Consider the following 13,702-nt stretch of genomic DNA (forward strand, 5'->3'; position numbering starts at 1 on the left):
AACCCATCCAAGAAAATTAGTATCGTAAAAAAGCCATCATTATTAATGATATTAAAGTTATGGTGCCAAACAATAATTGGGTTTTTTAAATAAAATAAGATTTTATTTCACTAATGAAAAATTTAATATTATGCATCCTTGTTGCAAGTTACTGTATGGTTTATATTTGTACATATCCAAAATATTACTGTTACTGTCCATTGGTTTTTTTCTGGGTTGACAAGACGCTCTAATTTCCATGCATGCTGGATATTAATTTTTATCGTATTTTATTTAATAAATTATACACATTCATTTCTGTAATTGCAGGTACTGAAGATCAGTGTGAACCACAGCCAATTCCAACTCTTATGGTTGGTTATGATAAAGACTGTTTGGCTCTTTCTCCGTTTGCTCTGAAGTTTTGGGTAAGCAATCCTTTTTTTCCCCCACCTTAGTTTGGAAATTCCTGTATTATTAATATCAAATTTCTTTTGTCAGTTGCAGTAATGACCATTATTGTCCTTACAATCAATTTTAATGCACGCTTTTTGTTTAACCTGGCTGTGGTGGCAACCCAAAATGTAAAAAATATGGTGGTACTGGGCCTGACAAGCCAACCTATTTTTTTTTTTTTTTTATTTCCTTACTACTATTTATAACCTCAACTGCTTCCTCTCCTCATCTTCCAACTTAGAACTGCTCTGTTATTACTTCAGCTAATAATTCCTGTACTGTCAGCCCTCTGATGTCATCTAGCTTGTGGACAACAATCAGTTCTAGAATATTCTTTTTTTCCTAATATTTTAACTAATATGCTGATACAAATAATAATCATCTATTTCTCCCCCAACCATTGTTAGTGTCTATCCTGTCTGCTCCAATCAGGGAGCTGCAAATGGTGCATTGGAGGAACAATCGGTTAGCAAAGGTGAATACATTTGCTGACCCATTCAGTCTACACACAGAGGCTCCCATCATAACCTTCAACATCTTCTGGTCTGAAGATTACGTCCACTCTCATTGTTCCTTTTATTCTAAATAATATTCCTAATCTACACTAGCTGTACTGATCTATACACATTCTATACTTGCATGCATATCTTTGAATCTGCAAAAGCTTTTGTCCTTCTTAGGCTGCTTTTGATAAGTAGTGAATCTTGCCTTCTCCTATTTTTGGGTAGCCCATCACTTTTGTTAGCCTTTTTTGTAAGCATTAGGTGTCCTGATCATGAGTTGAAATTCACTAATTTTATTGACGACAACACTCAACATTTCTGTAGACACAGTTGAGATTAAGAGTTCTCATAAAGTTTGCTACCCTGACACATCTCTTGAAGTTATTTAAACTTGTATTCCTAGCACTGGCTTCCCATTTGTTTGAAACATTGCTACCATCAGCACATCTTCGTGTGTGTTCAAGTGTTACTTTGACCCATAGAATAAGAAGATAAATGCATATTTATGTTATACCTGTCCAACCCCCCCCCCCCCATCCCTAACTAGCAGCTTCCCTGAATCCTTTTCAGTGATATTGGCAAAGATTTTTGCAGTACCTTGTTCAAACGTATTCCATTTCTACAAACCTGCACATGGGGCCACTCTGATAAAAATTTCCTCCCAAATTTTCTGCAGAGTCTAAGTCTTGAGTTAATTTAAAAGCCTTTCAGCTTATTGGAGGGCCTCTGTGCGGTAATGCAGGTATATGATGACCTCATTCATCAAAAAATTTCAACATGGTTCCAATATCCAGAAAGGAAGAAGATTTTCACATTCTAACATATGAGTTTACAGGGTTGGGTATACATTGTGGTGAAACCCATGTTTAGTCTCTAGAGCAAAGTTTCCGGCATCCCTCTCTCCCCATACTTCTCCTTCAACCCATGCACGGTACTAAGTACTATCGGTTTTGATACCTTTTGTGTTTGGGGTTCTCATAAAAAAAAAAAAAAAAAATATTATTTATTCTTATTGCAAATAAGGTAGAACTGAGCCTTGTGGGACAAGAGTCACTTCCTCTTGTGTATAGATTTGCAAGAGGGCTTGCTGATAGCAGACTTGAAAAGTTCTATGCTGAAGGAAGTTTTGTTTGAATGAACGTTCAGTGAAAATACAATTGTAGAAAGTCAACAGCAAGGATAATGATTTGTTATCTAAGTTTTTAAGCATTATATAATACACCCGTCCCGACCAGCAGCACTGTTCTTTGAGGTATATATAGCTTCTTGAATTTCAAGCATAGTAAGTGGCCGATTGTATGATAGACAAGATTTGATTTTGAAGTTCAGTCAAGATTTTTCCGCTGAAACTTTAATCTTCTGAAATGACTGGTCGTATGCGGTCGATGTAGACAACTGTGAGAATATGAGACCTAAAGCATTTGCAATTTCGGCAGGAGTTCACAGCTCCTGTCCATTCTAGTTGAAAATTTGGGAGGATAGAGGAGGAAATTTGTCATTTAGTTGTTTTATTTTTCTCCATATTATTCTAGAATCTGTATTTTTATTAACTGAATTTGCAAATCGTATCCAGGAATCTCTTTTTGCTTTCTTCCTGATATGGTGAGCCTTGGCTCTGAGTTTCTTATAATTTATAAGATTATTGATAGTAGGATGTTTGCGGAATATATTCCAGGCTCGGTTTTTTTTTTTTTTTTCCTTTTTTTGGCACTCTCTCGATCCTCATTCCACCAATAATTTATGGATCTATAGGAGCTTGACTGTGGGATGGCAATAGACGCAGCTGCTAGGATTTGTTTAGTAATATGGTTGGTGACTATGTCAATTGGACAAGATTCGATGATCTGATTATCAAAGGATACATGATAAGTGTACTTTGCCTAATCACCCTTGGAAATTTTCCATTTCATGCCATTTTCTGAAGTTACAAAGTATGAAGTTTGAATTTTACAGATTAATGGATAGTGGTCACTGTTGAGTGGATCAGGAGCTGTCCACTCAGTACAAGGAAAGAGTATCGGAGAGCAGATAGATAGATCTATTGAGAAGACTGAGATTGAGAGTTCCTGTTGGGAGATGGATGTAAATTGGTGAACCAGTATTTAGGATGGTTAAATTCTGCCTGTCAATGAGAATTTCAATAAGTTGTCCTCATCCATCTGCATTGGGAGAGCCCCACAATGGATGGTGTCCATCGAAGTCGTCCAATAAACAGAAAGGGGCTGGCAACTACAGAATTAAATCTTCAAGTTCATGAATAGTACAAGGCTGACTGGTTTGCAGATAGATAGAAACGAGTGTTATAATAACTCCAATTGCAATTCGCATAGCAACAACTTCAATAGAGGTTGCAAAGGAATACGTCTGCAAGGAACTCTTGAATTTATGAGAATAACAACCCCCACTGTGAGCTTTATTTATAACCGATCTATCTTCTCTGAAAAGAGTATAATTTTTGACCGAGAGAGATACCTTAGGAGTTAAATATGTCTCCCGTAAACAGATGCCAACTGGATTATGACATTTAATTATTTCCTGGATGTCGTCGATATTGCTACAAAAGCCTCCGCAATTCCATTGGACTACGTTGTTCATTGTTTAGATTTAGATGAAGGAGCTGAGTCTGTCTGTCTGTTTGATGCAGTCACTTTTAATTTTATCTCTTTTTGGGAAAATTGGTCTCATGTCTATTTCATCCTCTGGATGGATCTCCAGAATGGTTTCTGTTTCATCTTGACTGGGGATTTCATTGGTATCCATAAGGATGGAGTCAACTGGCTGTTTGCTAACGGGATCTGGCTTTTCAGTTTGAACGGGTCTTACGGGAGCTGCATGGGCAGTGACTGGCATGTTGTTAGCCCTGCTTGAAATATGTTGCTTTGATGATTGTGGTACAGAAGAGAGCAAGGATCGAGCCCATTCAGAAATGGGCATGTTTGTTGGAATTGATGTATCAATTTGGACTGATACTGAATGAAACTTTTTAGAGGCTTCAGCATATATACGTCTAGGCATCTGTAGTTGTAATTGCTTTTGTGCTTCTGGGAACGAGACTTTCGTTTCTATTTTGTATTTCTGGATTTTTTTTTCTTATTTCCACTGTTCACAATTTTTGGAGAAGGCTGGGTGGTTGCCTTTACAATTGGGTTAAATTTCACCTTATCAACAAATACATTCAACAGTGTTATCTATACAGACTCCAGTAGTGCTATCCAAGCTATACAGCAGAATAAAAATCATGATAACCCCTTACTCATACAGATTTGGAATACCATGACTAAGCTAAATAGGAAGAAACAAGAGATCATCTTTTGCTGGATCCCTGGTCATTTTGGAATTTCTGGAAATGAATGTGCTAATCTAGCTGCGAAAACTACTACAGATCCTATAGATGAACTGTTTAGTATACCGATCACAGACTACAAGTCAATTATAAAGAAGCGGTGTCTTGAAAAATGGCAACACGTCTGGCAAAGTCAAGTTGGGAACAAACTACTCTGTATAAAGAAACATCTGCAACCTTGGAAATTCAGTATACGTGAAAACAGGCACGAGTAAGTCGTATTAGCCCGACTATAAATAGGCCATCACATCTAACACATCTTTATCTCCTTGCAGGCACTGATCCACCACTATGAGCAAATTGCAACACTCAGCTCACTGTCCAACATGTACTCATTGATTGCCCCAAATACAATAGTGACTGACAAGCTATGTTTACCTCTTTTTCCAGGACAAACATTCCTTTCAGTATTGCTGACCTCCTGGCAGATACCCCACATGTGGCCAAAATTTTTTCATTCCTTAAACGGATACAACTGTACAATGCAGTATGAACTTCAACAACATTTATGTACATAAACTGTGTATTTAACATCACCATAGTTAGGCGCATTATGGCCTTGCTACCCTTGCACTGTAAAGCCCACAAATAAACATAAACAGATACGAGGTATAGTTGAACAGATGTTCTGGGAGCCATCCGTTACAAAAACAGCACATGTCCACATGTATTTCTTCACAGTGCACATATTGCGCAGATGTAGGAAACCACGATGGCACCTGACCCTAATACTATGCACTTCGAACAGTGATTTGTTTGAAGTCGGAGTGGTAAGACGTACCGACAAAATTGTGAAATGAAATTAAGAAAAAAGTCTACATTTCACACATTTATTCAGAACATAAGTTAGTGGTAAAGTTATGCGAGATATATTATCCACATTCAGTATTTAGTATAACCTCCTTCATTGTCAGTTACGGTTTATGTGTGGCATGGAGATTGGAGATTATTCTTCATAAATTCTCATAATTATTTTTATTGCTATTTGCCCTTTACAGATTGTTTAGAATGTCATCTCAATCAGCAAAGAAACACAAACTTTCAAATGAAGAGGGGAGTAGCAGAGAATTTCAAGAATCTTGGAGAGAAAGATTTGGTATGATTAGGAAAGATAATAAAGCATTATGCATTTTGTGTTCCAAAATGCAAGGGAAGTTTTTAAAAGATTTAGGCAATTTTGGCATGCACACTTAGAAAGGTTTTAGGCAGCAGATTCTTGGATTTCAGTCTTGACCCTAAAAACTCTGCAGACCCTTTGGATAGATTTAAATTTCTCATGAGACCATCCAGTTCACTTTGCATAAACAGCTGAGTTCAGAGTTGTGAATTTCATTGTTACAGTAGTTTATATCATCCTCTTAGACCAGAAATGTGGTGAGATATGTTGAACTGGTACTGGTAGTTCATGTCCATGAGTTATACAGCTGAAGTAATGTTGTTGGGATGCTCACTGCTCTATTTGTTCTTTGTGTTATAACCTGCTACATTTACAGAATAAAAGTAGTAGTAGTAGTAGTAGTAGTAGTGGCACATGATGCAAGAAAGCAAGTGTAGGAGCTTATGCAGCATCAGCCAAAAAAAAAAAAAAAAAAAAAAATCACACCATTCCCTCCAAATGCCTGTCCAGTTCCTCCTTAAATTTATTTAACCTATCAACTTCCACAACGACAGATGGAAGTTTGTTCCAGCAATTAACCACCCGCTGGCTAAAGGCAAATTTCCGCACATCTATTCTACATCTGTCCTTTCTTAATTTGAACTTATGTCCCCGTAGGTTCGTAATCTGAACAAGTGGAAGGATCCCATCAGAATTCAGCGTGCTCAACCCATTCAAGGCCTTATAGACCTCAATCAGATCACCGCGCAGGTGCCTAGTCTCCAGCCACTGCAATTTGCAGAACTTAAGCCTCTCTTGGTAAGAGAATCCCTTCATTCCCCTCACCAATCGTGTTGCTCTTCTCTGTACACGCTCAAGCAAATCTACATCCTTCCTAAAATGAGGCCTCCAGACCTGTACGCAGTACTCAAGGCGTGGCCTGACCATTGCCTTATACAGAGGGACAATCACCTCCTTTTTCCTTGCTAGCAAAATTCCTATATATCATTGACAAAACCCCATGACCCGCCCTAGCAGCCTGTCTGCACTGCTCAGAAAACTTCATATCTGACTGCACAATTACTCCCAGGTCTTTTTCATTTTCTACCACCTTAAGTGTAGTACCACACAGTTGGTAAGTTTCTCTGGGGTTACTTCTACCCATATGCAGTACTTTGCATTTGTCAAGGTTGATCATATTAGTCACTAATATGATCCCAGGGTTCCCTCCACACCATGGTAATTGCAAATGTCATGGCTTTCTTTTTACCAGATTTTCTTAATTGTAAATACACCACATATGTATAGGCCTAATTTTTATCATCATGTCACCTAACTTAATTCCAAAATATGTGACATATACTTTTTTCACAAGTGATTTTGCCTGCCCAACATAGCTACTGCAGATGATGTAACAAGATATATTTGGATCTTTTACACAACCACGAGTTGCATTGTCAAAGACACAGGATATGAAAATCACATTAGAAGAGTTTAGATTTTTAGAATTAGCACTAAAAGTACTCCCAGAAGCACCCTGAATTTTGGAAACATCAAAATCTATGCAAACCAGTGTTACTAATGCTTTTATATATTTGTTTATAAATAATAAAAATAGTAAAAATTATAAATAATAAAAATAAACAATTTCACACTTCCATTCCCTCTAAAAGTTTGTCCAGTTCTTCCTTGAATTTATTTAAGCTATCAACTTCCACAACGACAGATGGAAGTTTGTTCCAGCAATTAACCACTGGCTAAAGGCAAATTTCCACACATCTATCCTACAACTGTCTTTCCTCAATTTGAATTTGGTCGAAAAAAGGGGGAATAGAGCAAAAATGCAATTAAATCTGATGTCAGCAAAGGTAAAAGTTGATACATGATCAGGTATTTCATCAGGGGACTACACCTGACCATGCATCAAAGGACTGTGTTTCTCTACTTGTCCAAAGCAGAGTAAGAGAAAAAAATAAAGCACCTATGATCGAAAAAGAAAAGCAATATAACTCTTAAAAAGTATGGACAAGTAGTCCCTATGTAGTGTTTATAATGAAAGTTACTGTAAAATTAAAATTAGGTATAAAATTAACTGAATACAAAATTTATTTTAAGTACAATAAGAATAGAAGCAAACGATAAAATGCTAATGTCAATACCAAATGCCGACGTGATGAAAGGTCGAAAAACAAAAACTGAAAAAGGAGATCTAAAATCGAAAATTAAAAATTTTTAAAAACTATACCTGAGATGCAGAAAAAAAAGGCTTTAAATGACACTGCATTCATAATTAATAGTAATCAAACTAACATGAGAGAGAGAGAGAGAGAGAGAGAGAGAGAGAGAGAGAGCTGAGAAAAATTGACAACCAGTGACCTCTATAATCAATTTCGAAAAACAATATATAAAATGAATCTACATTAAATTTTAGACAAAAAAATGAAGAAATATAGCAGAAAGTGCAACAAACACGACTATCAAAAGAAATAAAACAGAAGTGGCTGTATTTTAAGCATAGAATCGTGCAAAACAGCAGATAACTAAAACTTAAATTGATATAAAATCAAATATAAAACCAGTGAGTTAAAACCGCTTTTAATTTTTGTTTTTAGATCTCTTTTTTCAGTTTTTGTTTTTCGACCTTTCATTACGTCGGCATTTGATATTGGCATTAGCATTTTATCGTTTGCTTCTATTCTTATTGTACTTAAAATAAATTTTGTATTCAGTTAATTTTACACCTAATTTTAATTTTACCATAACTTTCATTATAAACACTGCATAGGGACTACCTTGTTCATACTTTTTAAGAGTTATATTGGTTTTCTTTTTTGATCATAGGTGCTTTATTTTCAAAATTTTCTTCTCTTACTCAACTTTGGACAACTATAGAAACACAGTCCTTTGATGCATGGTCAGGTGTAGTCCCCTGATCAAATAGCTGATCATATATCAACTTTTACCCTTTTTGAACCATATCCAAATTTGCCCACCCTTATCTGATGCCAGCTGCCATTACCTTTATTTTCATGTAATCTATTTTATTTTATTTTTTATAGGTCACAACCTTTTAATTATTATTTCTTTTATTCGTATTCGGCTATTTTTTCCTTTTGGGTTTACATGTAACTCATATTTATTACAATATATATATATATATATATATATACACACACACACACACACATAGACAAATGTATATTATCAGTGTATTGGGTAGTGGTGCCGACCTGTCAAGTGTAATTACCATGGAAAAAATTGAGATTGCCTGCAAGGTAAAAGCAGATTATCTGAAATTAAATCAAATTAAGATTAACATAAAAATGATAATGATAATAACGACGGTACCTAATTTTATTGCCTGCTTAGTCGTTCAGTAATGTCATTAAATTCTATTGTTTTTATCAATATTGTGTGTGTGTGTGTGTGTAATTCTGGTTTGCCACACTACTGGCATACTTTCATTTCTTTTTATTGAAACATAAAATTACAGTTACACACACACACACACCTTCATTAAAATTGATTGATTTTTTTTTTTTTTTTTTTTTTACAAATTTCTGTTTGTATTAACATTAGTAAATTAATAAGAGGAGTTTACCTCAATATAGTACGTGGAACACTTCCGTATGATACCCTCCAGAAATTAAAACGGAAAAAACGAAAAAATCGACAACTTACCGGTCCATTAAAGTAAAATATAAATAATTAAAGTAAAATATAAATAATTAAATAATCAATTTAACACAATTCAAAATCAATTCAAAACAATTCAAATTCAAATTAACGCAATTAAAAGAATAACGAAAATATTCAAAACGATCTTCCTTCCTGAAGCTGACAATGCTTTTCGACCGACTGTCGTGATCACAGGAATGAAAATCACCGAATCAGGCTAAACCTGCAACTTAAATAGTGATTATGTGTCTTCGCGCATGCGCGTAAAGGTCCACGCATCGGAGATCAAATATGGCCGCCGAACATTAACAGAATTCTCGTGTAATTTAATTTCAATGGTTTCTGCAATTAATAGTCGCGTATAATTACGTTGAACGTTAAGTATTTTGGCCTCGTTAAATAAAAAAGTATGTTTTTCGTTAATGGCATGAAAGGCTAATTCTGACGCTGCTGAACGAGAAGCACGAACTGAGGCTTCGTGTTGATTTACACGAATATTAAGAGAAAACCGCGTCGAACCCTGATAAGACGAGTCGCAATCACCGCAAGAAACGTTGTATACTAGATCATTAATTTGTGTTGCGAACGCGGAAAGAACCGAGCGATTGTTCAGTATAGTGTGTAACTTCCGTATAGGCCTAGCTATAATTTTAAATTCGGTATCTTTAAAGAATCTGTTAAGCTGTTTGTGCCACTGTTCAACGTATGGGACAGAAATAAAGTATTTTTTGATATTACTATTGTTGATTGGTGCAGTATTTTGTATCCTATCCTTAGCTTGTACCCTAATTCGATTTATTGTGTTAATGGGATAACCCCTGTTCAAGAATCTGCTAGTTAATATTTGTATTTCTGAGTCCAAAGCAGAATCCGTCGTTGAATATTTATAGGCATTTAGAAATTGATTAAAGATAATCGATCTTTTGTAGGTGAACGGGTGGTAGCTATTATAATGTAGAAGCATACCGGTGTTTGTGGGTTTTCGATAGATGCTAAATTGTATTTTGTTCGAGTCCCGGGTAAGCGTGAAATTTAGAAAGTTTAATGATTTAGTATCCGTATCTTCCCTTTCCAATGTAAATTTGAGTCTAGAATGAATATTATTAAACGAATGTAAAATGTCTTGGATAGTACTACTATCGGTAATAACTAGAACATCGTCTAAATACCTCCCATAGTATGTGATACGGGGACGAAAAGGTGTCAAATGTATCTGCTCAATCGTTGAGAGATAGATCTCTGACATTAAGCCACTCAGGCTCAAACCCATTGGTAATCCAAAAATTTGTTTGTACACCTTGTCTCGAAAGGTGATGTAGTTAGCCTCAACTAATAGTTTAATTAAGTGAAAAATTTCCTTAATAGGCAGCTTCGTATAATTAATCGGTGTCGAGTTTTTATTTAACATATCCCAAATAATATCTAATGTGTATTCAACGTTTACATTTGTATATAATGAGGTAACATCTAATGAGAATAAATTGTCATTGTTGCCGAGTCTACAGTCTTTAAGATTATTAAATAATGTATCGTAATTCTTAATCCCAAATTGTATAACCTGTCTAAAAGGTTTTATAATGTTATATACATATGTGGCTAAGGCTGAAAATGCCGAGTTCCTGTAGGAAACAATAGGTCGAATCGGAAATCCAGGCTTGTGTAATTTTACCTGACCAAAAAGTGCAGGAATATTGTATGTTCTGGACTTCAATTCCTTCAACTGAACCATAGTAATGTAGTCGTTTTTACGATATGTGGTTAACGTTTTATTGTATTGATTTACCAAATTGGTAAACAGTGTCGGGTCCACTTCACGATAAGTGGAGGTATCAGACACAACTGAATCTAACTTATTAATATAATCATGTTTATCTAGTATTACCACTGTGTCTCCTTTATCTGCCCTCTGTATAATAATGTCCTTATTTTCTCGAAGTTCTCGTAAAGCTGAACTGTCATGTGTATTCAATTTAGGAAGTCGCGTTTCTTTTATGTTATTCACTACTTGGTTAACTTGTTGAATAAATACATCTTTTTGTGGAACACTACGAAGTCCAAATTCAATATCAATTACGCATTGTTTTTTTGGCAGCTTTCGAGGTGGTAAATTATAATTTAATCCTTTGGATAAAAGTGAAATCTGGTCCTGCGATAGTGTACACGAGGAAAGATTTGTAACCTGTTGATATGTCGGTTCGTTGGATACTGGGTGAGGGGGTGTTCGTGAACTAGCCGACATATTCTGTGGTAGTGCGTTATGTGTCTGTGGGGGGGATGTCACCCAACTCGTGTGAACTTGGTCGCAAGCTCGCGACAATGTGTTAGAATTCGCATGAACGTGTCTTGAACTATTCGATAATGTTTGCAACTTATTAACGTGTCTGTTTTTTATCTCTGAGGCTTGTGCTTCCCGTCGCAAATCTATGGAGGTCTTCAATACAGACCAATCGTTCGGATGTAGATAATTTTTTAATTTATCGCGAAGCTTCCTAACCTGGGAAAGGTATTTTTGTTTATCCGAATATCGAGATTTTAAGGCAAGCTTAACAATATTTTTTCGTTTTTTCCGTTTTAATTTCTGGAGGGTATCATACGGAAGTGTTCCACGTACTATATTGAGGTAAACTCCTCTTATTAATTTACTAATATTATTATCAACGTAGAACATATTGAGTATTACAGCTCTGATTCATACTATCTAATTAATTTCCAAACTCTTATTGACTATTTCATTCACTTCCTGTCTCTCCAGTAGTATACAATCGATACACACAATTATGGGAGATTTTTTGAATGGCTTGGTACAAAATTACATTAAATCTACACTAAGGTACTCGGCCCAAAGTTACCATATTTCTTTCCTAAAATATTGCCTTCAAAACAACCGTTCCGAAGTTTGCCAGGGTGAATTTAAATCAAAAAATTTCAGGCATAAAACAACTATCACTGGCGACATCACATAATATTGTTAAGCTTGCCTTAAAATCTCGATATTCGGATAAACAAAAATACCTTTCCCAGGTTAGGAAGCTTCGCGATAAATTAAAAAATTATCTACATCCGAACGATTGGTCTGTATTGAAGACCTCCATAGATTTGCGACGGGAAGCACAAGCCTCAGAGATAAAAAACAGACACGTTAATAAGTTGCAAACATTATCGAATAGTTCAAGACACGTTCATGCGAATTCTAACACATTGTCGCGAGCTTGCGACCAAGTTCACACGAGTTGGGTGACATCCCCCCCACAGACACATAACGCACTACCACAGAATATGTCGGCTAGTTCACGAACACCCCCTCACCCAGTATCCAACGAACCGACATATCAACAGGTTACAAATCTTTCCTCGTGTACACTATCGCAGGACCAGATTTCACTTTTATCCAAAGGATTAAATTATAATTTACCACCTCGAAAGCTGCCAAAAAAACAATGCGTAATTGATATTGAATTTGGACTTCGTAGTGTTCCACAAAAAGATGTATTTATTCAACAAGTTAACCAAGTAGTGAATAACATAAAAGAAACGCGACTTCCTAAATTGAATACACATGACAGTTCAGCTTTACGAGAACTTCGAGAAAATAAGGACATTATTATACAGAGGGCAGATAAAGGAGACACAGTGGTAATACTAGATAAACATGATTATATTAATAAGTTAGATTCAGTTGTGTCTGATACCTCCACTTATCGTGAAGTGGACCCGACACTGTTTACCAATTTGGTAAATCAATACAATAAAACGTTAACCACATATCGTAAAAACGACTACATTACTATGGTTCAGTTGAAGGAATTGAAGTCCAGAACATACAATATTCCTGCACTTTTTGGTCAGGTAAAATTACACAAGCCTGGATTTCCGATTCGACCTATTGTTTCCTACAGGAACTCGGCATTTTCAGCCTTAGCCACATATGTATATAACATTATAAAACCTTTTAGACAGGTTATACAATTTGGGATTAAGAATTACGATACATTATTTAATAATCTTAAAGACTGTAGACTCGGCGACAATGACAATTTATTCTCATTAGATGTTACCTCATTATATACAAATGTAAACGTTGAATACACATTAGATATTATTTGGGATATGTTAAATAAAAACTCGACACCGATTAATTATACGAAGCTGCCTATTAAGGAAATTTTTCACTTAATTAAACTATTAGTTGAGGCTAACTGCATCACCTTTCGAGACAAGGTGTACAAACAAATTTTTGGATTACCAATGGGTTTGAGCCTGAGTGGCTTAATGTCAGAGATCTATCTCTCAACGATTGAGCAGATACATTTGACACCTTTTCGTCCCCGTATCACATACTATGGGAGGTATTTAGACAATGTTCTAGTTATTACCGATAGTAGTACTATCCAAGACATTTTACATTCGTTTAATAATATTCATTCTAGACTCAAATTTACATTGGAAAGGGAAGATACGGATACTAAATCATTAAACTTTCTAAATTTCACGCTTACCCGGGACTCGAACAAAATACAATTTAGCATCTATCGAAAACCCACAAACACCGGTATGCTTCTACATTATAATAGCTACCACCCGTTCACCTACAAAAGATCGATTATCTTTAATCAATTTCTAAATGCCTATAAATATTCAACGACGGAT

General features: G+C 35.6%; 1 protein-coding gene across 1 annotated transcript in view; it reads left to right on the forward strand.

The window, feature by feature from the left end:
• The window catches only part of LOC150085870 (mediator of RNA polymerase II transcription subunit 13-like), a 554,522-nt gene that overhangs the window by 337,277 nt on the left and 203,543 nt on the right, over window positions 1–13,702 (forward strand). Inside the window, exon 17 of the mRNA XM_090374721.1 lies at window positions 310–407. Coding sequence (XP_090230847.1) covers window positions 310–407 — 98 coding nt within the window. The remainder of the gene's footprint in view (window positions 1–309; window positions 408–13,702) is intronic.

This window comes from Mastigoproctus giganteus, chromosome 5 (assembly GCF_048544385.1).
Source record: "Mastigoproctus giganteus isolate SK-2022 chromosome 5, ASM4854438v1, whole genome shotgun sequence".
Taxonomy (NCBI): domain Eukaryota; kingdom Metazoa; phylum Arthropoda; class Arachnida; order Uropygi; family Thelyphonidae; genus Mastigoproctus; species Mastigoproctus giganteus.